The following is a 22,924-nucleotide window of genomic DNA, read 5'->3' as shown; positions in this document are numbered from 1 at the left end:
TAGCTGTAAAATCTTTTCTGTTCAAGGCTATTCTGATTATTGTACAGGGGGGACCACAGATTTCCTGGAGAATAGTAGTCCTAAAATGCAGGGGATTTAAAAAAGAGTTCCGTGCAGGGAGCAAACTGGGATTTTTCCTGGTGGGAAATACCTGAACACTTTGGGTACTTTGCTCAGCTGATAGTAATGCTTTCATCAGTGGAATGGGGAGGAAAGCATTTTGTTGTGACCCCGCCCCTCCCATGCTGCATCTACTCTAAATCTGCTCAGAGTTGGGGGGTGGGGGTCCTCCCGGACAGATTAGGGGAGCATGTTGGTGGGAGAGGGGAATAACTGAAGCTTGCTTCTCTCCTTGCTCTGCTGACAGAAACCTTACTATCAGCTGAACAGCACTGTGCTACAAACCTTTCTCTGCTGCCAGGGCCTCTGTTTAACTGCGGCTTCACTTAGTTTCCAGCTTTCTCAGCACAATAGTCAATCCAGCTATAATGCCAATAAAATGATGCACAGAAAGGGAAGGCAACCAACCCCATTTCCATCCTCTGTAGAGGGAGGGAAAGTAAGATTGAGTGTTGCTGAGTGGAAAACTTCTCTTTCCCCTGATAAATCACTAGGGGGTGAAATGAAGCCTTGAACTCCCTTTTAGTATATAAATATTAACTATAGTTAATATTCATTATTAAAATGTTATACTGGCATCCCACTAAGGGATTATGAGGGAATATTGTATATAACCCATATTTATTTTAAAAAATCACAATATACTTATAGGAATATACAGTATTTATCTTGCTGCTATTGCATGCTAATTCGAATTGATGCTTTTGAATTATGGTGTTGGAGGAGACTCTTGAGAGTCCCATGGACTTATATAATATAATAAGACAAAAACCAAAAGAGAGGATCAAAAAACAATGGGAATGCCATAATGACTATTTAAAGAAGACCGAAACAAGGAATAGAATATGGTTATGTTTAGATTGACCTTGAAGGATATGGAAAGTAAGAAGACAACGTTAACAGATTAATTGTTATATGTGAAATATATTATATATTATACAATCCAAGACAGGAAAAAAATGTGAACTGTAGAGTACTGTGTGGAAAGCGGTGGAAATGTATCCCGCAGTGGATTCTTTTGCTGTATTCTTTGTTGTATTCTCTTCCTTCCTTTATTTCTCTTCTTTATTTTCTTTTCTTTTTTCTTTGTTTCTCTTCTTTTATTATCTTATTTTTCTTTTTCTTTATGTTTATTATTCCATATTTCAATTCTTTAAAGTGTATATATTCTTTATTTCCTACTTCATATACAATTATATTATTTACATATATATCATTTATGTGTATGTATTCGTAATGTAAATAGTGTATGATTTTTCAAATGTAATTTTATGATGTGTAAATTGTTGTTGAAATAATAATAATAATAATAATAGGTATCTTTCTAAAGTCCATGTAGAGGGTGCCCTAGCAACCAGCTGTTACCCAAATCCCTTCCTCAGTCTGCCCATTCGAACACTGGGAGATATTCTGTGTGATAGGAAGGGTGCACATTATTTATTATTTATTATTACTTCATTCTATTTTTTTTCCTTTGAAATTTTGTGCCCCTAATAATTTTGCGGCCAGGGCAACTGTCCCTGTGGCCCCACCCATGCCACACCACTGTAGAGAGTTAATGTCGCCACTCCTAATACACACACACACTCCACTTAGGATTGCATTCTTAGACTGTTTTGTATGTTAAGCAAGGTTTTGTATGTTAAGCAAGGCTGAACATTTAGTTTATTAATTGGTTAGATTAATTTATTGAAAACCCCCTATCATCAACTAAAAATGTGCCCTCAAGTAATCAGAAAGAAGGTATAACAAAATAAAACTACACATAAATGATAAATCAAAGAGCGGTAGCTTTTCGTTTGCTGCTATTTAAGATTAGTCACTCAGTCTGTAGGCGATAGCTATTTATGGGTAGATTGTGACCTGGCTACAAGCCCACACTGGAAAGGAATGTTTCATTTCATTCAATGGCAAACTGTTGGCAAGCCAATGACAGTTCCAGCAGGCTTCTGAAGAAGTCCAATATTTAGATCAGATGATGGTGCAAAGTATTGGGTTAAAAATGGTATTAGATTGTTAGATAACATCTAATTATAGCTATGATTTAGCATTATTATTATTATTATTATTTTCTCAAAAAATAAAACACATCAGGACATAAAAACCTTCATCTGGGGGTCAGTGCATATTTAGCCACATTTATTCTTGATGAGGCGGTTCCGTGCACTGCTCTGGTTCGCTAGAAGTGGCTTTGTCATGCTGGCCACATGACCCAGAAGCTGTACGCCAGCTCCCTCAGCCAATAGAGCGAGATGAGCGCCACAACCCCAGAGTCAGTCACGACTGGACCTAATGGTCAGGGGTCCCTTTACCTTTACTCTTGATGAGGAGGCCAGGGCACTATTACTAATGGCAGTACTAATAGTTGGATTTATCATTGCTGTGAGCCAAAGACATGCCTCTTAATACAGTAGGAGAGTTGGTTCCGGCTTTTACTTTCTTGGGTTCCATGATCACTGCAGATGGTGACAGCAGTCATGAAATTAAAAGACACCTGCTTCTTGGGAGAAAAGCAATGACAAACCTAGACTGCATCTTAAAAAGCAGAGACATTACCTTGCCAACAAAGGTCTGTATAGTTAAAGCTATGGTTTTTCCAGTGGTGATGTATGGAAGTGAGAGCTGGACCATAAAGAAGGCTGATCGCCGAAGAATGGATGCTTTTGAATTATGGTGCTGGAGGAGACTCTTGAGAGTCCCATGGACTGCAAGAAGATCAAACCTATCAATTCTGAAGGAAATCAGCCCTGAGTGCTCACTGGAAGGACAGAGCATGAAGCTGAGGCTCCATTACTTTGGTCACCTCATGAGAAGAGAGGACTCCCTGGAAAAGACCCTGATGTTGGGAAAGATGGAGGGCACAAGGAGAAGGGGACGACAGAGAACGAGATGGTTGGACAGTGTTCTCAAAGCTACCAACATGAGTCTGACCAAACTGCGGGAGGCAGTGCAAGACAGGAGTGCCTGGTGTGCTCTGGTCCATGGGGTCAAGAAGAGTCGGACACGACTAAATGACTAAACAACAACAGGTGAGTTGGTTACATATTTTCAATTGAAAACAATGAGACTTTCAGTTGCTTAGGTTTGGCTTGTGCAGAAGGCCACTTACTCAGAGGGGCTTTCACAACCATCCCTCACTGAACCCCTTGTGCCTGAGGTGTCACACCCTTAAGACTGCAGTTCTGTGCACACTAGTAGGTGCTGTTTGGAGTGTTTCTGAGTAATAATAAAAATAATAATAAATACTTATTGAGTTATATTTATGTTATATTTATTAAGCACCAGATATAAAGAAATGCAATAATAAAAGGTGCTAATGCAGAGCAATGTGTATATTATGCTAAAGATAAATTAGTTTCTCTTTTTCTATTATTAAACATGTTAGTTCTTCCAATATACCTCCTTCTATTGATAAGCGATTCTTTTTCTGAACTACCAAATGCCAATACTTTAATTTTTATACATTTGCTCAGAATTTCACACGAACTAGTATAGCACATATTTCACAGAAGACTTACAGAATTTAATATCTGCATTTATTTGATTTACTGTAAATGGTTGTTTATTTCTGGATCCTTCTTAATAGGTTTTATTGGTTTTGCTGGTAACTGGATTTGTAATGGCTTTTAGTCAAATACTGTACAATAAATGATTGATTTTTATAAATATCCAAGCTATGCACAAGTAGACATATGTATTTAAAATGTCAACACAGTCAAAATCTGCCTCTCAGATCTCCAGGAGACAGTCAGCACCCAAAGTAGCTGTTAGCTTTTCCAGAGCTCAAAACCCAGCATTTTAACTCTAACTTCAGTCAGTGCCTTTATGTGCACTGGCTTATATAATCTCTACCAATAGTATGTGTGAGAGGAAGACATGCTTTTCCTTTCCAGAATAGTTGCTGGCTACTTTTTAGTCATCTCCTGTCCAAGTGGTTTGACCACTTTAGCAGACTCTTGCCCAGACTCCAAACTTATGAGAATAAAATCACTGAGTTGGAGGGGACTCTGAAGGTCATTTAGTACAACCTCCATCTGTACTATTAAGGTATCAAGAAAATAATATAAATTTTAAATAAGACAAATAGGTCATAATGACCAGATGGATTATTGGCAGATTTACATCAAACCTTTGAATAAATAATTATGCCTGTTCTGCTGAATTATATCAGGCAGGCTGGTAAGATACTTATCACCTGAAACAAAGTAAATATAGTATTGATACCAAAACCTGATGAAATTCTAGAATGGTCAGAATCTTAAAGACCAATATCATTGATAATGACAGATTATAATGCTATAAATTCTCTTTTGACAGCTAGATCAAGGAGTATTTTTAGAAATCATGTTAGTACAGAAGACAAAATGGATTTATAAAGAGAATAAAGTTAAAGGACAGACTGATGTGATACAAAGTATAAACTATAATAAGAGGCTCATCACACTATACTTTTTGATGCTGATAAAGATTTTGACAGGGTAGATGGGGTTTCTTAAAGCAAGTGTTGGTGAAGAACAGTAATTGGATAAATATATATATGACAAACTAACCACCATAATTGCAGTGAATGGCTGTTTAACCAACTTCAAAGAGAGGTTCATAAGGGAACACTTTATTACCTTTTAAAATTCAACTTATTTATTGCTTCCAGCACTAGCAGTGACAGCAGCTTTCATTTACTGTGCTTTCCCTTCCAACATGCAAAATCAGGAATTGAAAGGGGGAGTGCAGGTGCAATTCTCCCACCTCCTTTGGAGGTGCAAAGGAAAAGACCAGGGAGGCTTGCAAAGCCCTTTACAATCCTCCTCCTTCTCCTGTGTGCCACTGAGAAGAAGGAGAAGGCAGGATTACAAAGAGTACTCAAAGCCTCCCTCAGCTTCTTTCTACTTCCTATGTCCCAGTGTGTACCTTTTAACATGTACACATTGGGAAATGTTTGCTTAAGTAATGAGATAATATCAGATCCTCAGGCTTCGAACCTAACATCCTCCTAAAGCATGCTTACTGGTGTGTTAATGAATACAGAAATGCAAGCTCATTATAATTTTGGATTGATACAGCGTACACTGGTGGCATAAGATAGCATCACTAGCATAAACCTGCTTCAGTTCTGTATTCAGTGCCGTTAAACCATTGTATTTGGACTGATTATTCTATCACTAGAACATTCCGTGCTACAGCATTCCGGATTTAGATGTCTGCTATAACTATCTCTCCCACAGTGGGTCTAGGCACTACTATTATAGACAGATCCTACCTGTTGAAGGCTTTGTTTTAAAGGGAATGGAAATTGTGTTCTACCTGAGCTATAAATACATCATGTTTATTTAGGGATGCTTGGCATTTGTTGAAGGATGGAAGCCAGCTTGAGTAAACCTTTTGAGAAAGAATGCAGGATATCAATGATAAAAAAGAAACAAAAATTGGGTCAAAGTAGATATGACAATAATTGTGTGAACGTGATTAGTCTGGAATCTTTATTTTGTTATGTTTCCCCTAGGATTTTGTCCTATAGGCAGGTCTTATGTTTCCCCAAACCTGCCCATTTGGCATTGATCTTAAATTGTTTAAGATACTGTACTTAAAAGGAGGGAAAGTACTGTATTGATTGATTGACAGCTTCTTTTTCTAGTGTAATGCTAATAAACTGACAGCCAAGGATGTCTTCTCAGAAGCCCCACTGTGCTCAACTGGACTTACTCCCAAGTAAGCAGGTGTAGGATTGCAGTCTTGGGCGCTCCTTCTCCTGCATTATCACTGCTCCTTCTATTCAATTTCCTCAAAATGTGAAATCCCTTGGGTCTAATAGAAAAAAAAAAATCTATGGCAAGGCTGAGCAAAGCTGAGCATATGGGAGTTCAGCCAAAGTAACAGGAGAGCGCGGGTACAAAAGGCGAGGCAAAAATGCACTGTGTGTGTGCCACTGACTCCGCCCAGGCTTAGGCTTCCTGATAATTATGCAATGATATATTTTAATTCTAAAGGATACCCCGAATCTGGTAACAAAACACCCCACCGAACACCAGAGCCGTCTCTGGTTGCAGAATCGTCGGTGATGGAAACATGCCCTTGCGATGCATCAATGCATTGGCAAGATACGTGTATAGTCCGGACTCGGGAGGGACAGAGGGTCAATGAAACGAAGGAATGGGGGCTCCAGATTCGACAGGGAGCCATAGGCGCGTGGGAAAACTTTGCCTTCGCCCCTTTCCCCCGAGAATCGCGCCTCCCCTCTCCTCGCTGCTTAGGCCAAGCGGTCCCTCCCCAACCTCGGTTTCCCCACCGGCGCCTGTTCCTAAGCTCTTCGTGACAACCGCCTCCCCGCACTCTGCGTGAGTGGAGAGCTGATATTGCTGAGAGGCACCTCTCTCTCATCCCCACCTCCCACACACTCCACCCCTTTCGCTTTCTTTCTCCTTCTCCGCCAGCGTCTCCCTTTCTCTCTCCCTCTCTTCTTCGCCCTTTCCTTTCGGACTTGCCTATATTTGGCGCGCCCGGAAACCGCCTGCCGGCGCTGCATCTCTCTCTCTTTCCCGCCCTCCGCCTCCTGCACGGCTTTTGTGAGTGACAGCAGCTCACATCGAGGAGGAGGAGGAGGCGGCAGGAAGAAAGAGCGCGGAGGGGGGCCGGCAGGAGCGCGAGTGAGCCGCCACGGATTTTCCTCCGCGCGCAAAGAGAGAGGAGAACTAGAGGCTCCCCTGCTCGTCCGAACAGGTAATTCAAGAGCAGCTGGCAAGGGGCGGGGAGGGGCGAAGCAACCCAGCCGTCTGTTGTGAGGCGGGTTCCCCCCTCCCCGTCGCAGGGAAGCGATGGGCAGGGCAGAGGGGAGCAGGGTTTTTTGGGGGAGGGGGCGTACTGGAGATGCGGGGAAGGGGCTGGTTGGGCGTGAGAGAGGCTCCCGCAGAGAGCGGCCTTGCCTGGTGGCTCTCGCCGCAGCCCCTCTGCTTGGGCGTGGGAGGCCAGAGGGGGCGGGAATCCAGAGCGAGCTACTGAGGGGGATTGATTTGGCGCTCTCTCTCTCTCTCTCTCTCTCTCTCTCTCTCTCTCTCTCTCTCTCTCTCTCTCTCTCTCTCTGTGTGTGTGTGTGTGTGTGTGTGTGTGCGAGAGAGAGAGAGGGGGGGGATGGAGAGAGAGAGAACGGGAAGGGCTAATCTGGGTCACCATCTCTCTCCCTCTCCGTCTCCCACGTTACCCTCCTCCCACCTCCCATGGCCTGCAGCTTCGAGGGGCCCCATCGAATCCGACCAACCTGGAGGTTTTGTTCCCCCTCCTCCAGCTCCAGGATCGCATCTAGGTGTGGGTGTGACTAGCAGCCGGCTCTTTATTCACGGCAAAACGCCACAGCTCTTTAACTGTACTGGCGACGGGCACCTGGCGTGCCTCCCGGCGGGGGGGGGAGGAGGAGGGCGGCGGCGGAGTATCGTTTCCCGTCGTGGGCTTTGACCTGCGCTGGTTCTGCAGCTCAGGCCTCAAGGGACGTCCCTTGTTTCTTGCACGCTGCTGTGATTTTGTTTCGACAGCAGCGTGGGCTTCTGTTGGCGTTTGAGTCGAGCTGCCGTTAGACACCCCGAGGTTGGTGCAGGGTGGCAACCTGACAGCGGAATTGCTAGCTCTGCGTGCGTATCTTATTTCACGCCTTTTAAGGCAACCACCTGGCTGTTTGCAGTGCTTAGGGGATGCTTGTTAATGGTTAAGGGATGCTTGTAATGGTTCACTTCGCCTAATTCTGTTTAGGGACAACACTGGACTCTCAATAAACTGTGAATCATCTAGGGCACAGGGTGGCAATGGGGCACTTGTGGGCGTGGCAGATTCCCACAGGGTGTCATCCTTCACTTCTCTCCTGCTGAAAGAAAACCTCTATTAACCACTGATTGGCTCCCCCCCTTTCAAGCCTAGCCACATTGTGGGTGATAATTTGGGGAAGGTTTACAGCTGGGTTGTATGATTTTCAGTGGAGCACCCAGAATAATCCCAAGTTCTCCCAAATAGTGCAAATATAGATTTTTAAATGTAATTTCATGAGCTGCAGGGTTTGTTTGCAGGAATAGGATAGTGAGTCAGGTTCATTTGTTAGCAAATTAGATTCAGTTTTGGAGAAAGAATTTCTGTAGTGACTTCTATTAACATGACAGTATATTACAGGGAAGCCTTTGTTAGAGGAAAAACAACACACAGTTATAAATAAAGCTTTGTTTAAGTCACCACAAGAAAAAGCAGGAGTGCTAGGTGATGTGATTCATTTTTCTATTAAATTACAAGAATTTATTCACATTTATTCACTATACTGTACTTGCATCAATTTTTTTCTCCCTAATATAAAGCCGATCATCCAAATTGTGGAGAACACTGGATTAATTCAGCTCCTTATAAAACTGCTTAATATCACATATAACCACATGGACTTCGCTTGGAGACACATTTTTTAATCAATAAAGGGAAACTAAATTAAATTGTACTTTTAAATATTTGCTTCAGAACTTTAAAGTAAAGACTTAATAGAATGGGATAGTATATATACTTTTGAAATGTATGTAGGTCTTTTCCCTATACAGTAGAAGTAAACAAAATAAAGTTAGTTCCTTTGTCTAAAGAATGGTCATCAGAGGACTTGTGGTTCATTCACTTCTTCCTTGACTGCTGCCCTAAAAGATGTGTTGTCAATGCTGGCACATGAATAAAAGATGTTCTCTTAATTAAATAAAAATGAAAAGGGGCTGTGCATTATTCACTACTGCACTAAGGCTAATGCATTACTGGCTTTGGGTGTCTAGCGTGGACCGTGGTTCTAGCAGCAGTGAAAGGATATACCTAAGGGACTGAACACCATTCCATATATATTATATATAGCCAATTGGAGTAGTCTTAGTTGTTTGCTGGTTCAAATCAAATTTTTGTAACAGAGCATAACGGAAGATTCAAAGCCCTGATTATTCGGTACTGAAGGTGTTGTGCCATTTGGAAAATAATTGTGAATGATTGGAGTGGATTAGTTAATATAAGAACATAATAATAGGCCAGCTGCATCAGACCCAAAGACATGATGATAATGATGATGATGATGATGATAATTTTATTATTTATACCCTGCCCATCTGGTTGAGTTTCCTTGGCCACTCTGGGCGGCTTACAGCATATCTAATCCTGTTCTCACAGTGGCCAGTCAGATGCTTCTGGGAAGCCCTCAAGGAGGTCCTGAGCTCAATAGTACTTCTGTCATGATCCCCAGCAGCTGAGGCGCGGGCCCTTGACACTTGACCATTGCCATCATGACTAGCAGCCATTGACAGCCTCGGCCTCTTTGATTTTGTCTTAATTCCCTTTTAAAGCTTTCCAGGCTTTTCCATCACTACATCTTGTGGTAGCAACCTCCACAGCTCACTTGTGCACTGAGTGAGGAATCGCTTCCTTTTCGCTGTCCAGAATCCCCCAGCACTTACCTTCAGTGAATGACCCTGCTTTCTAGTATAATGAGGGAGAGGGAGGAAAACAGTCTGTTCAGGTTTTTTTTACATATGGTGCATAATTTTCCGTACTTCTGTCATGTTTCCCCCTTTCTCATCTTTTCTGTCCTAAACTACAAAGTCTCAAGGTTTGTAGCATTAGCTCATAGGGGAGTTGAATCACTCTGGCTGCCTTTTTCTTCACCACCTCCATCTGCAACAGCCTTTCTGAAGTGCAATGACCAGAACTGCACACAGTATTCTGAGTCTGGGCGCACCATAGATTGGTGCAAAGGCATCATTACTTTGGAATGGATAAGAAGGTGAAGTGGGAAAACCTTGACATGATGGTAGAACTGACAAACACAGGTTACTGTACTTCCAGACAATCTATTTAATGAGCATTTGCTGTAGTTCGTTGGTGGGAAGGTTAGATGACCATAGGTCAAAGCAAGTGTTATCTTACACTTTCCAAGGCATTTCACCCATTGCATTCCTGTTCTCAAAAAGTTCTCAAAAAAGGGAAATGGGTTGTGCAAAACCTTCCAATCAACTAAAATTATGTAATAGTAATAATAATAATTCTTTTATTATTTATACCCCACCCATCTGGCTGGGTTTCCCCAGCCGCTCTGGATGGCTCCCAGCAGGACACTAAAAACAGAATAAAACTACAAACATTAACAACATTAAACATTGTTTATTTTCTTGACATCTGATGGGAGGGCATTCCACAGGGCAGGCACCACTGCTGAGAAGGCCCTCTGCCTGGTTCCCTGTAACCTCACTTCTCTCAGTGAGGGAACCGCCAGAAGGCCCTCTGCCTGGACCTCAGTGTCCAGGCTGAATGATGGGGGTGGAGATGCTCCTTCAGGTATACTGAGCCGAAGCCATTTAGGGCTTTAAAGGTGAGCACCAACACTTTGAATTGTGCTTGGAAATGTACTGGAAGCCAGTGTAGGTCTTTAAGGATCAGTGTAATATGGTCTTGGTGATTGAATCCCACCTGAAAATACTGGCAGTCTGGAAGTGCCCACCATGGCTTCCTTTGCTGCTCTCTGGAATATTCTTCATTCATTCTTTTGCAATAGGCTCCTGGAACATAGGATGCTCTGGTTCTCTTCCTGGGTGTATAGCTGACTCAGTTCAAGGCCAATGGCAACTTGCTTATCGTTTGTTTCCTTATGTATACAATTAGTTATACTGAAATAATTATTTTGAGTGCCTCTTCTATTGACACACAGTTTAATTGAGATCTGACTACTTCCCCCCCAACCTCATTTGTCACTATTGTTTACTTCATGCTGAACAAAATGTAGCCATCCCACTTTCCTTGCAAATAGTAGTGAGTGTGGAGGTTGCTGGATTTGAACAGGTTATTTTAGTCTGTTTCTCTTCAAGGAGAAAGATGCAGTTACCATGAAATGTACTCTGTCTCTTTACACTAGTTGTTCTGGGATTCTGGAATAACTTGTTGGATTGTCCAGCAATATGGAATGAACTGTGAAATCTACAGGACTAGGGAGAAGTAATTGTGATAGTTCTAGAAGTAATGTAAGATATAAATGTAGAATATAAATGTCATTATTTGGTGGCAAATTGTGTATATATAGGAGAGATGCTTGTAAGAAGCAATTTTAAGATGGAAGAGGTGTTCTGCTGATGTTTTTAGACAAAATATCATTAGCCTGTTTTTCCATATATGATGACAAATAATTATAATAATTAATCATTGCTGGAATACTATTCAAAATCTTTTTTAAAATTCTTAGTTGTCTTCAATTCAATTAGATTTTCAAATGGACATTAGATTTACCAGTCCTTCTTCTCTGATCCGGTCACTTAAGTTTAGTATCCATGGTATAACATATATATGTATATGTTCCCATTATTAGAGTTCAGCAGGGCAATTTGCTTGCTTCCAGTAATTGGACTAGTGGCATGTAATTAAACGGATTACAAGCCCTTCAGAATGCTTAATTACAAGAAAAAGTCTGAGCTTAATGCATTGGGGGGGGGGAAGGGTACTCTAAACTCTGCATGACCATTGGTGGAGAAGATACTTAAAATGTTACACTTCATTGGTTGCAAAGAGAAAATAAAAAGCAGCATTATGCATCAGGTGCATGGACTAGCAAAGTTGGTTGCCTTGGTAACTTTAAGTCAGTCATTCTAACAGAGACTGACAATCTGGTTGCTACAGTACGAGAAGATATTATTCCGAAGTGTAAAAAAGCAAGCACTTCCATATGAATGCATTTACAAGGAATTGCTGTTCAAAAACAGAAGTGCCTATCATCTGTGGCAAACCACGTGGTTTGCAGTGTGTGTGCACGCTCATGCATGCACGAGTGGATGGAGATTTCCATTTAGTGGCTGTTCATTCACAAAGACTAATGGGACTAGCGAGAAAATTAAAACAACTCCTGTCACGCTAAAACAGCGATGACAGGGTTGGTCACCTTTAACAGAGCTGGACTTCCTGTTTCCCTGCTATCGTTGCTGATGGGGCATCCCTTGGAAGCACTGTTTCAGTGAGTCAGTACTGTAGAAAAACTGTGCGCTCTTGAAAACAAGAGAGTTGGAAAAGAGTTTTTTAAAATACAATTGATTTGAATTTAATTTGATAACTACGCACTATGGGCCACAGTGCCTCAACTCTCCCATTTCTGGTTTATAGATCAATCCAGCACCATGAACAAAAAGGAGAAAAATTATGGGAGCATCCTTCCTAAGGAGAGATGGAAGAGTAACCATAGCCAAACATGCACCTAGGTCAGGGGCAGAAGTGCTGCTGATATCCTGGTGAAGGTGTTCTGCCAGTGGCAGATCCTAAAATGTGGCATTTGGGGTGTGTGCACGTTGTGGGAATCCATGGATCCAGAGGATGCTACGCCTCCTCCTTCCCAAACAACCCTTGAAACTACATCAGCCCTGGAAATGGCATAACTCATTTCCTCCCATTGTAGTTAATGGGTGGAAGAGTGGAAAGAAGAAAAGAAGCAGCAACCACTTTCTTCCCTGACTGCAGTTACTTGGCCAGGTTTTGGACGTGGTGGTTGCTCTGGGTTCTCCTCACATACATTCTCACAATAGCATTTCCCTGTTAATGTGTTTAGGGTGGCAGCCTTAGGGCTTAATTCTTGCTGCTCCACTTCTTCAGCTGAAAAGACTTAAGGACTGTATCCAAGTAACCCATTGCACTAGTGCAGGCATCCCTGAACTGCGGCCCTCCAGATGTTGGCCTACAACTCCCATGATCCCTAGCTAACAGGACCAGTGGTCAGGGATGATGGGAATTGTAGTCCAACACATCTGGAGGGCTGAAGTTTGGGGGTGCCAGCACCTAGTGGCAACCTGTACAAGGATTCCTACTATTGCAATGAGACTCCCCCCCCACTCCCCAAACCTGCTCTGGAGGAGGGAGGAGAAGGGGGAATGTTAGGTAACCAGAACTGCTTGCACTGCACTGATCGGACAATCTGTTTAGTGCTATGATGACATCTCAGTATGATTGTCTTATTTTGTAAGATTTTTTTAAAAGTAAGAGTTCTAGTATTGATGATGCTTAGAGACTTGCATGTCTAGGCGGGATGCTTCACTTAGTAGGCTTACATTAAAAATGTGAAATGCGTTAAATGGGTTACAGAGGTTATAGTACTTGGTCAAGGCGGGATATTTGTATGTTATATAAGAGAAATCAAATGTTAACTGTTGAAATCCTCTTTTTTTAAAAAGCAACAACAGCCAAATATATTAGTGACATGGTATTAAAAAAACACAGAAGCCTTGATGATAGTACCTGTTAACTGTATGAAGGATATACAGTTCTTTGAAATTCACACATGAAATGAAACAGCTAATATTATTTGTGCCTTTGTTTAGCTTTTCCAGAATGGCAGAAATGGCTTTGATTGAGAGGTTGGAGAATGCGGTGGTAAGGCTTGAATCTCTGCTATCAGATTCACACAGGCTGGCTGGGATGGAATGTGGAACTGTCAATGGCGTCAATGGAGGTATGGTTCCGTCTTTCAAGTAGCCTTATTCATAATTTCAAACGTTAGGAACTGAACGACTAAATGACATGTGCTGGTAGCATTTGTTCTAAAAGAAGCTGGATGATTCCCAACCGCCCCCACCCAGCTCTTAAATTAGCAATAAGGAATATCTTGTGGGCTCAGACAGAAAATGGCCGGTGTCAGCTTTAATTATAATTATAATTTAATGGACCACGGAAAAGATTTTTCTATTGAATGTGTTGTCGATGGATTGCATTTAGCAGTGTCCCTCGTACTAATGGAAGGCTCTTTGAGTTAGCAGAGACACCCATCAGTGGAATAGAAAGGCAGGCAGTTTTGGATGGTACCTTCTCCTCCAGTGGTCTCCAGGCAGCTCCAAAATCTGCTCCAGGGGAGGAACCCATTGGATCACCATGGGGGCTGTAGGACAGGAGAGGGAATTGGGAAAAATGGCCTCCCCAGTCCATTGATAGAAGTCTCCACTAGAACAAAGTCTTCTGTCAGCATGAGGTACACCATTCGATACAACCCAGTCTTTCAAGTGTCTATTGATCTTTCAGTGTTACTGTTTCCTCTTTTTTGTAATATAATGAATGACTACTAAATCAGACAGAAATTAGCAGAAGAGATACTGGTTCTGTTTTCCAACTTCCAACCTGAGATTTGTTCTGTACAGTGTGTTCTTTATGTATTTAATGTTGCATACAAATGTAAGCCTCATTATTATTTACAGTGGTACCTCTACTTACGAATAACTCTACTTACTAATGTTTCTACTTACGAATGGAGCTCCGTCCGCCATCTTGGATGCAGTTTAGATAGGATTTTTTCTACTTACGAATTTTTAGATAGGGTTGCTTCTACTTACGATTTTTTTCTCCCAATGCATTCCTATGGGATTCGACTTACAAACTTTTTTGACTTAGGAATGTGCGTTCGGAACGCATTAAATTCGTAAGTAGAGGTACCACTGTACTTTTATTTGTTTTGCTTATTTTGTCTAGTTATCACAGCAATACATTGGTTCAAAAGTTATTATAACTATCTCCACACACATTGATATGATGCCGTAAGCCATATTTTAGTGCAATTTTCACAGCATTCATTCATTTGCCTTATCATAACAGTTTGTGAATGCATAGATGAATGTATCGAAATGTCTTTGTTCGCTTTTTAAAGGGGAGGTGCAAGAAATAACCTGGAAGTAACCCAGGGCTTAGATCCAGGCCTGAGAGCTTTTAGCATTTCCGAACAGACCTCCTGCTCTGACTGTCACCCAGGCAGCTCCCCTGAAATTGCACAAGTCACGGTCTCACTGCTGCAATCCAGCACTCCTACCTCTCAGAACCAGGCTAGATCTATTAGCATATGTTTATTTAACACGCAGCCTTTAAATAATACACTGGCATCATTACATGCACATAGCTGGAGGGGTTGATCATTACTAGAATCACAGCAGGCATGGAGTGGTAGAATTTAACCTTTTCCTCCCCTGTTCCCATCCTGAGGCAAATCCCTCTTATGAAGCTTATGAATTTGGTGTGTAGGGGATTCTCCACTGGGACTGTGTTGTTTTTCACCCACCAGTGCCACAAACCTGTGGAGGTTTGGGTATCTTCATATTCTACCAGGCATTTCCAAATGTCAAGGATCTGGCTTAGCAATCTTTCCCTAAAATGTATTCAAATTCTACCTTAGTTCTTAGTTCTTTTGGTTTTATGTTTTGGTTTTGTTCTGTGAACTGCCCTGAGACCTCCGGGCATATAAATTCAATAAATAATATAATAATAATAATAATAATAATAATAATAATAATAATATAGCTGTACAAAAGTACATTTCTTCTTCAGTCACTTTACCTGAAGAAGGAAGAAGAGATGGAAATGAAATTAGGAGACGGCTGAGATGATAGGGAAACTGGAACCAGTGAAGAACAGAATGACAACAAGAAGAGGCATGAAAAGTCTGCTCAGCAAGTAAAAGAAAAAACAGAAGAAAAGAAAACATAAGTCTACAGTATAGCGACTGTAGTAATTTAGAGAAATTTCCTCACAAGAAACATTGGGATGGGAGTTTAGAGATAATCCTGGGGAAAGGGGGTGGAGCCTGACTAGCTGAAGAACCTTCAGTGGAATAATTGTTGTAACTGATAATTAATAAAAAACCACCTGGTTAACCCCTTTCTCAAGGTATTAAACATAAGCTTATTACATGTAGTGCATTCAGGCATCCAACATGCTGGACTTATGCCAAAGACACTCAACTGTGCTAAAGCAGAAGTAGGAATCAATGACAGAAAAATGTCAAAGAAACAAAAGAATGAAGAGGAGGAGAAAAAGTGGCAGAATCTATTAAGAAAGAGGAGAAAGCAAAGAGGGGAAAAGAGAACGTAATCAGCAGTGAGAAAGAGAAGGCCAAAAAGGAGAAATGTTTATGACATTTTTGGAACTGCCCAATCTCCTTGTTTTCTGTGACCTTGCCTTATATGTGTGTGGTCATTTTTCACAAACTGGCATAGAGCTCCAACCACTGAATTATCCTCTTTGGTTTACCTCATTCTGTTTCCCAAGGGTTTGATGAAATACAGCATCTTCCCTCTCTTACTTGAGTTAAAACTGGATTTCATTGCAGAACCACAGAGTGGTTTATCAGAATCTAAAACATGCTGTCATAAATCAAGAAGTTAATCCTGAAAGTGGGAAGCAGAGTTGGTGGCTACCATTTGAACTCACTGTGAAGCCTGGCATTTGCTTTAAAAGAAAGAAACAAAACAAAAAAGTGGAAATTGTTTTGTTCAACATGAAATACCCATAGAGGAGGTTTATGCAAGGAAAGGCTATGCGAGCACATGCATTTGTCAGATGATGGAAGCCCAGAAATTCTTTAAGCTTAAAGGTAGGAGAGAGAAAAGAATGATACAAAACAGACAGCCTATTCACAGGTAATATTGAGTCTGCAAGTGAAAAGAATGGGAAGTCATTGGTTATTGTCATTTGTGTTTTTATATCCTAAGCCACCCTGTGATCTTCAGATGATAATAATAATAATAATAATAATAATAATAATAATAATAATAGGCATCCTATTCCCCTTTTAAAATGTGCTGGGGTTTGTTGAGTTGTTGTTGTTTTTATTTTGATTATGTATTTTGTGGTTTTATATTCTGATTTTATTCTGTGAACCGCCCTGAGACCTGCAGATACAGGGTGGTATATAAATTTAAACAAACAAACAAACATTTTACCCTCTCAAAATGCTTTCTGTTTTACACTGGATCACACACATTAACATTCAAATGCAGTTCACTCAAGACAGTTCTCATGGTTATTAATCGACGAGCAGCAAAGTCAGTAGACGAGCAGCAAAGTCAGTCCTCCGGGAATATGCAGGTAACCTTGGAAGGGACAGCACATGGAAGAATCCCAACCAAGCCTATGAAGAGGCGTGTAGTGGTGATAGGGGATTCCCTGCTGAGGGGTACAGAAGCAGTGATCTGTGGGCCTGACAAGATGTCTCGAGAGGTGTGCTGTCTACCCGGGGCCAAGATCAAAGATGTAACAGAACGGCTGCAAGGAATCATAAAACCCACTGACAAATACCCCTTCCTTTTGGTGCATGTGGGAACCAATGACACTGCAAGCCATAGCTTACAGAAGATCAAAAATGATTATGAGGCTCTGGGCAGGAAGTTGAAGCAATTAGATGCACAAATTGTCATCTCTTCTGTCCTCCCAGTTGAACGACATGGCCCAGGGAGAGAGGGAAAAATAGGGGAAGTGAACAACTGGCTTCGCAAATGGTGCAAACAGGAACGGTTTGGATTCCTAGATAACGGTCTGCAGTTTCTTGAAGATGGACTTCTGGCAAGTGATGGACTGCACCTCACAAAAGTTGGGAGGAATGTTTTTGCCACGAAACTCAAAAACCTCATCAGGAGGGCTTTAAACTGACTTATGTGGGGGAGGGAGACAGTGGTCCTGAAGGTAGGAGTCTATCAAATGCTGAAGATGATCATCCAAATGTCAAGGACCAAATGGAGCAAGCAGCATGCAGACCTAGTGGTGGGACGAAAATATCCTTAAATAAGAGACATGGGGGAATGATCAACGGTCTTCAATGTCTGTATACTAATGCACAGAGCATGGGAAATAAACAAGATGAACTTGAGCTCTTGGTACAGCAAACTAAATATGACATAATAGGCATCACTGAAACCTGGTGGGATGAGTCTCATGACTGGAATGTAGTAATAGAGGGATACAATCTATTTAAGAGAAATAGACCAAACAGGAAAGGAGGAGGAGTAGCTTTATATGTTAGGGATATGTATACCTGTGAAGAGATCCAGGATTTAAAACTTCAAAGCCAAATTGAGAGTATCTGGGTCAAAATTAAGGGAGAGAAAAACAACAGTGATCTCATTGTGGGAGTTTACTATAGATCCCCAAGCCAAACTGAGGACACAGATGATGCCTTCCTGGAACAGATGGCCAAGCATTCCAAAGGAAGTGAGATAGTAGTAATGGGGGATTTCAACTATCCTGATATTTGTTGGATGTCAAACTCAGCCAAGAGCATAAGGTCGAACAGATTCCTCACTGGCCTTGCAGACAACTTCATTGTCCAGAAAGTGGGAGAAGCAACAAGAGGATCAGCCATTTTAGATCTGGTCCTAACCAATAGTGATGACTTGGTTAGTGGGGTAGAAGTGGCAGGATCATTAGGTGGGAGTGACCATGCTCTTCTGGAGTTTATTATCCAGCGGAAAGGAGCAACCAAGCATACTAAGGTCCAAATTCTAGACTTTAAGAAAGCCGACTTCAGAAAACTTAGGGAAACGCTGGGTGAAATCCCATGGACAGTAATACTAAAAGGGAAGGGAGTTCATGATGGTTGGGAGTTTGTTAAAAGGGAGATATTAAAAGCACAACTTCAGGCAATACCAATGAGACGGAAACATGGAAAGTGCCTAAAGAAGCCAGGCTGGCTATCTAAAGAACTTTTGACTGAGTTAAGATTTAAAAGGGATATGTACAAAAAATGGAAAAGGGGGGAAATCTCCAGAGAGGAATTCAAACATATAGCCAGCACGTGTAGAGGCAAAGTCAGAAAAGCTAAAGCACAGAATGAACTCAGGCTCGCCAGAGAGGTTAAAAGCAACAAAAAGGGCTTTTATGGGTATGTCCGTAGCAAAAGGAAAAACAAGGAAACAGTGGGGTCACTCAGAGGAGAAGATGGTGAAACGCAAACAGGGGACAGAGAAAGGGCAGAACTCCTCAATGCCTTCTTTGCCTCAGTCTTCTCCAAGAAAGAAAACAACGCCCGACCTGAAGAATATGGAGCAGATGATTCAGCAGAGGAAACACAGCCCAGAATAAGTAAGGAGGTAGTACAAGAATACTTGGCTAGTTTAGATGTATTCAAGTCTCCAGGGCCAGATGAACTACATCCAAGAGTATTAAAAGAACTGGCAGAGGTGATTTCAGAACCACTGGCAATAGTCTTTGAAAATTCCTGGAGAACAGGTGAAGTTCCAGCAGACTGGAGGAGGGCAAATGTTGTCCCTATTTTCAAAAAGGGGAAAAGAGAGGACCCAAACAATTACCGCCCAGTCAGCCTGACATCAATACCAGGAAAGATTCTAGAGCAGATCATTAAGCAAACAGTCTGTGAGCACCTAGAAAGAAACTCTGTGATCACTAAAAGTCAGCATGGGTTCCTGAAAAATAAGTCATGTCAGACTAATCTGATCTCATTTTTTGACAGAATTACAAGCCTGGTAGATGAAGGGAACGCTGTGGATGTAGCCTATCTTGATTTCAGCAAGGCCTTTGACAAGGTGCCCCATGATATTCTTGTAAAGAAGCTGGTAAAATGTGGGCTAGACAATGCTACCATTCAGTGGATTTGTAACTGGCTGACTGACCGAACCCAAAGGGTGCTCATCAATGGCTCCTCCTCATCCTGGAGAGTAGTGACTAGTGGGGTGCCACAGGGTTCTGTCTTGGGCCCAGTCTTGTTCAACATCTTTATCAATGACTTGGATGATGGGCTTGAGGGCATCCTGAGCAAGTTTGCAGATGACACCAAATTGGGAGGGGTGGCTAACACCCCAGAGGACAGGATCACACTTCAGAATGACCTTAACAGATTAGACAACTGGGCCAAAGCAAACAAGATGAATTTTAACAAGGAGAAATGTAAAGTACTACACTTGGGCAAAAAAAATGAAAGGCACAAATACAGGATGGGAGACACCTGGCTTGAGAGCAGTACATGTGAAAAGGATCTAGGAGTCTTGGTAGACCACAAACTTGACATGAGTCAGCAGTGTGATGCAGCAGCTAAAAAAGCCAATGCAATTCTGGGCTGCATCAATAGGAGTATAGCATCTAGATCAAGGGAAGTAATAGTACCACTGTATTCTGCTCTGGTCAGACCTCACCTGGAGTACTGTGTCCAGTTCTGGGCACCACAGTTCAAGAAGGATACTGACAAGCTGGAACGTGTCCAGAAGAGGGCAACCAAAATGGTCAAAGGCCTGGAAACAATGCCTTATGAGGAACGGCTTAGGGAGCTGGGTATGTTTAGCCTGGAGAAGAGAAGGTTAAGGGGTGATATGATAACCATGTTCAAATATATAAAAGGATGTCATATAGAGGAGGGAGAAAGGTTGTTTTCTGCTGCTCCAGAGAAGCGGACACGGAGCAATGGATTCAAACTACAAGAAAGAAAATTCCACCTAAACATTAGGAAGAACTTCCTGACAGTAAGAGCTGTTCGGCAGTGGAATTTGCTGCCAAGGAGTGTGGTGGAGTCTCCTTCTTTGGAGGTCTTTAAGCAGAGGCTTGACAGCCATCTGTCAGGAATGCTTTGATGGTGTTTCCTGCTTGGCAGGGGGTTGGACTGGATGGCCCTTGTGGTCTCTTCCAACTCTATGATTCTATGATTCTATGATTCTAATCTAAGACTCCATTATGAGAAAAGCCCAGAAGGACACCTGTCTAATTTCTTGTACATTATGTTTGTTTGTTTAACACATTTGTACCCTGGTCTTCACAGCCAAAGAGATTCCCATACTGGCTTACATACAGTCAGTTAAAACAAGACAGCCCCTACCTACAGACTTACTATCTAAAAAATGACACACAATGGCAAAGGGCCATGGGGGAAGAGGAAGAAAGCAAACTCAGGTGCCAGTTCTTAAATAGAAGCTCTTATAATGATTAGCTGGCATAGAAACAGTTCAAGGGCAGAATGCCTAAGTAGTTGGTCTTTCCTAGTCTGCATCTGTATTGGAATTGTTTTAAATATGTTTTTGTTTTTATTTTATTGCTTTCTGTTCTCCACCTTAAGCTCCTTTAGGAGGAAGGGGAGGAAATAAAGTTAATACATAAATAAATGAATGACTACCGTAAGTAAATAAATGCCACGGGCCGGGCTCAAGTCACATGCTGCTATATCGGTTTCTGATGTAGAAATGCTTCTATGGAACATCTTCCAGTCGTGTTGCAATTTAATCTTAGATGTAAAAGCATTGAAAATGTGTGAATCTTCTCAGCCAGATCTAGTGAAGTTCTGTTCTCCTGCAGATGTAGCACCGTATGTCGAAGCCTTTGATAGGATCATAAAGGGGAGTGTAGCTGAGTTTCTAAGAAATAGCAAGATCCTTGATGGCGATGTGAAGACACATGTAAGTATTTCTCTTTTTACCATCTGATTGTATATGGCAACTGTGATTTTCTTAAAAAAAAAAAAACAGGTCTGTCTCCATAAGCAAATACATCTGTTGTAGTATTTATCGTTTATACATTTATTCCTATGGCAATGGCTGAGCCCAAAATCTTACTATTTCTCTCACACTGCTAATAGCTGTCAGAAACATAGGGCTGTAGCCAATGCTAGTAGACCCACTGAAGCATAACTGACTTAGGCACATTAATTTAAATGAGTCTAGTCTTCCGTAGTTCGATGCAACCCTTACTGTTCTTATCATTGAACATACATTTAGAACCAAAAGGTTGTTTGGACTTAAGATCCTCTTTTTTCTTTTTTAAAAGTAACTTGGGATCATTGTTTTGCTAAGTCAGGGGTATATTCCACATTTGTTTTTGTTTTTTAAAAAACTATAATATAAAAACACATGAATAAAAGTTCACAATGTAGGAATAAACCATAGGTAATGGTTAGGTCCAGCCGCGGATGACTTGGGGGTTGCGGCGCTCATCTCGCTCTATAGGCCAAGGGAGCCGGCGTTTGTCCGCAGGCAGCTTCCGAGTCATGTGGCCACCATGACTAAGCTACTTCTGGCGAACCATAGCAGTGCACGGAAACACCGTTTACCTTCCTGCTGGAGCGGTACCTATTTATCTACAGTGGTACCTCGGTTTACAACCACAATTGGTTCTGGAAATCTGTTCATAAACTGAAGCGTTCATAAACTGAAGCGAACTTTCCCATTGAAAGTAATGGAAAGTGGATTAATCCGTTCCAGACGATGAAAAACACCCCCTAAAGCAGCAATTTAACACGAATTTTACTGTCACCCAGACCATTGATACATAAAATGAAGACAATAATCAATGTACTGTACTATAAAATAATTAAGACAAAATGAAAAAATGATATTTTTTTTTGTTACATGGGCTGATGATAGTCATTGTTTGGATGGGGGCTCAGGGTCCTCTTCATTCCGATGCCTCCCGTGAGAGGCACTAGGGGGTTGGAGCACAGCCCAAAGACGGCGCTCAGCCCACGCTAGAAAGGAGACTCAAGCGGCCTCCCCTGAGAGAGGGGGATGGGGGGCAGAAAAATGCTGGCCGGGACGTGGCAAACAGCTGATTTTTAAAGGGGGAAGGAGAGGGGGGCATTGGCTGCGGCTCAGTCGCGGACACGCCCCTCCTTCCCGCAGCCCAGCGGATTTCAAGCCCCCGCTCCGCTTTTCCATTCCATTGGATGGGGGGTGGTCGGGGGCGGATGGGCGAGGAGAAGAGAGAGACCAGCGAAAGCGAGCCTAGCTTAGCAGCCAAGTAATCCACAAGCGAGGCGGTGCGAAGCCCAAATCGGCGCCATACGCTCTGAGGCAGAGAAAGGCAGCGGCTGGCAAGGGATCTCTGCTGGGCCGGGCCGCTCCAGCGACGGAGCAGAGGTGCCTCCTTTGCAAGATCCATCCGCGGTCATGAGGGGACGGGACCGGCTCCGAGGCTGGCAGCTCCTCGCTCGGCTCTGGGGCTCAGACCAGCCCAGGTAGTGGTGGTGCTGCAGAAGCAGCGGGTTGGGTGCCGCCGGAGCGCGCCTGCAGGCTCCCTCCGGCGCTCGCCTGCTGCCTACTCGCTGCTACGG

General features: G+C 42.3%; 1 protein-coding gene across 3 annotated transcripts in view; it reads left to right on the top strand.

Moving 5' to 3' along the window:
- Positions 1-6,697: 6,697 nt before the first annotated feature.
- The window catches only part of CAP2 (cyclase associated actin cytoskeleton regulatory protein 2), a 46,777-nt gene continuing 30,550 nt past the window's right edge, over positions 6,698-22,924 (top strand). For 2 of the 3 annotated variants that reach the window (XR_015951384.1, XM_035125782.3), the window contains exons 1-3: positions 6,698-6,834; positions 13,449-13,579; positions 21,175-21,275. Coding sequence is in view for 2 of the 3 variants with exons in the window: in XM_035125782.3 (XP_034981673.2) it covers positions 13,459-13,579; positions 21,175-21,275 (222 nt within the window). In the remaining variant the exon portion in view is untranslated. Of the gene's footprint in view, positions 6,835-6,974; positions 7,737-13,448; positions 13,580-21,174; positions 21,276-22,924 lie in introns of those variants that run through there. The other variant, XM_088675211.1, reaches the window with a different exon arrangement.

Source organism: Zootoca vivipara, chromosome 8, assembly GCF_965207765.1.
Source record: "Zootoca vivipara chromosome 8, rZooViv2.hap1.1, whole genome shotgun sequence".
Taxonomy (NCBI): domain Eukaryota; kingdom Metazoa; phylum Chordata; class Lepidosauria; order Squamata; family Lacertidae; genus Zootoca; species Zootoca vivipara.
The sequence above is the reverse complement of the archived record's forward strand: the minus strand, read 5'-3'. Positions and strand labels throughout refer to the sequence as shown.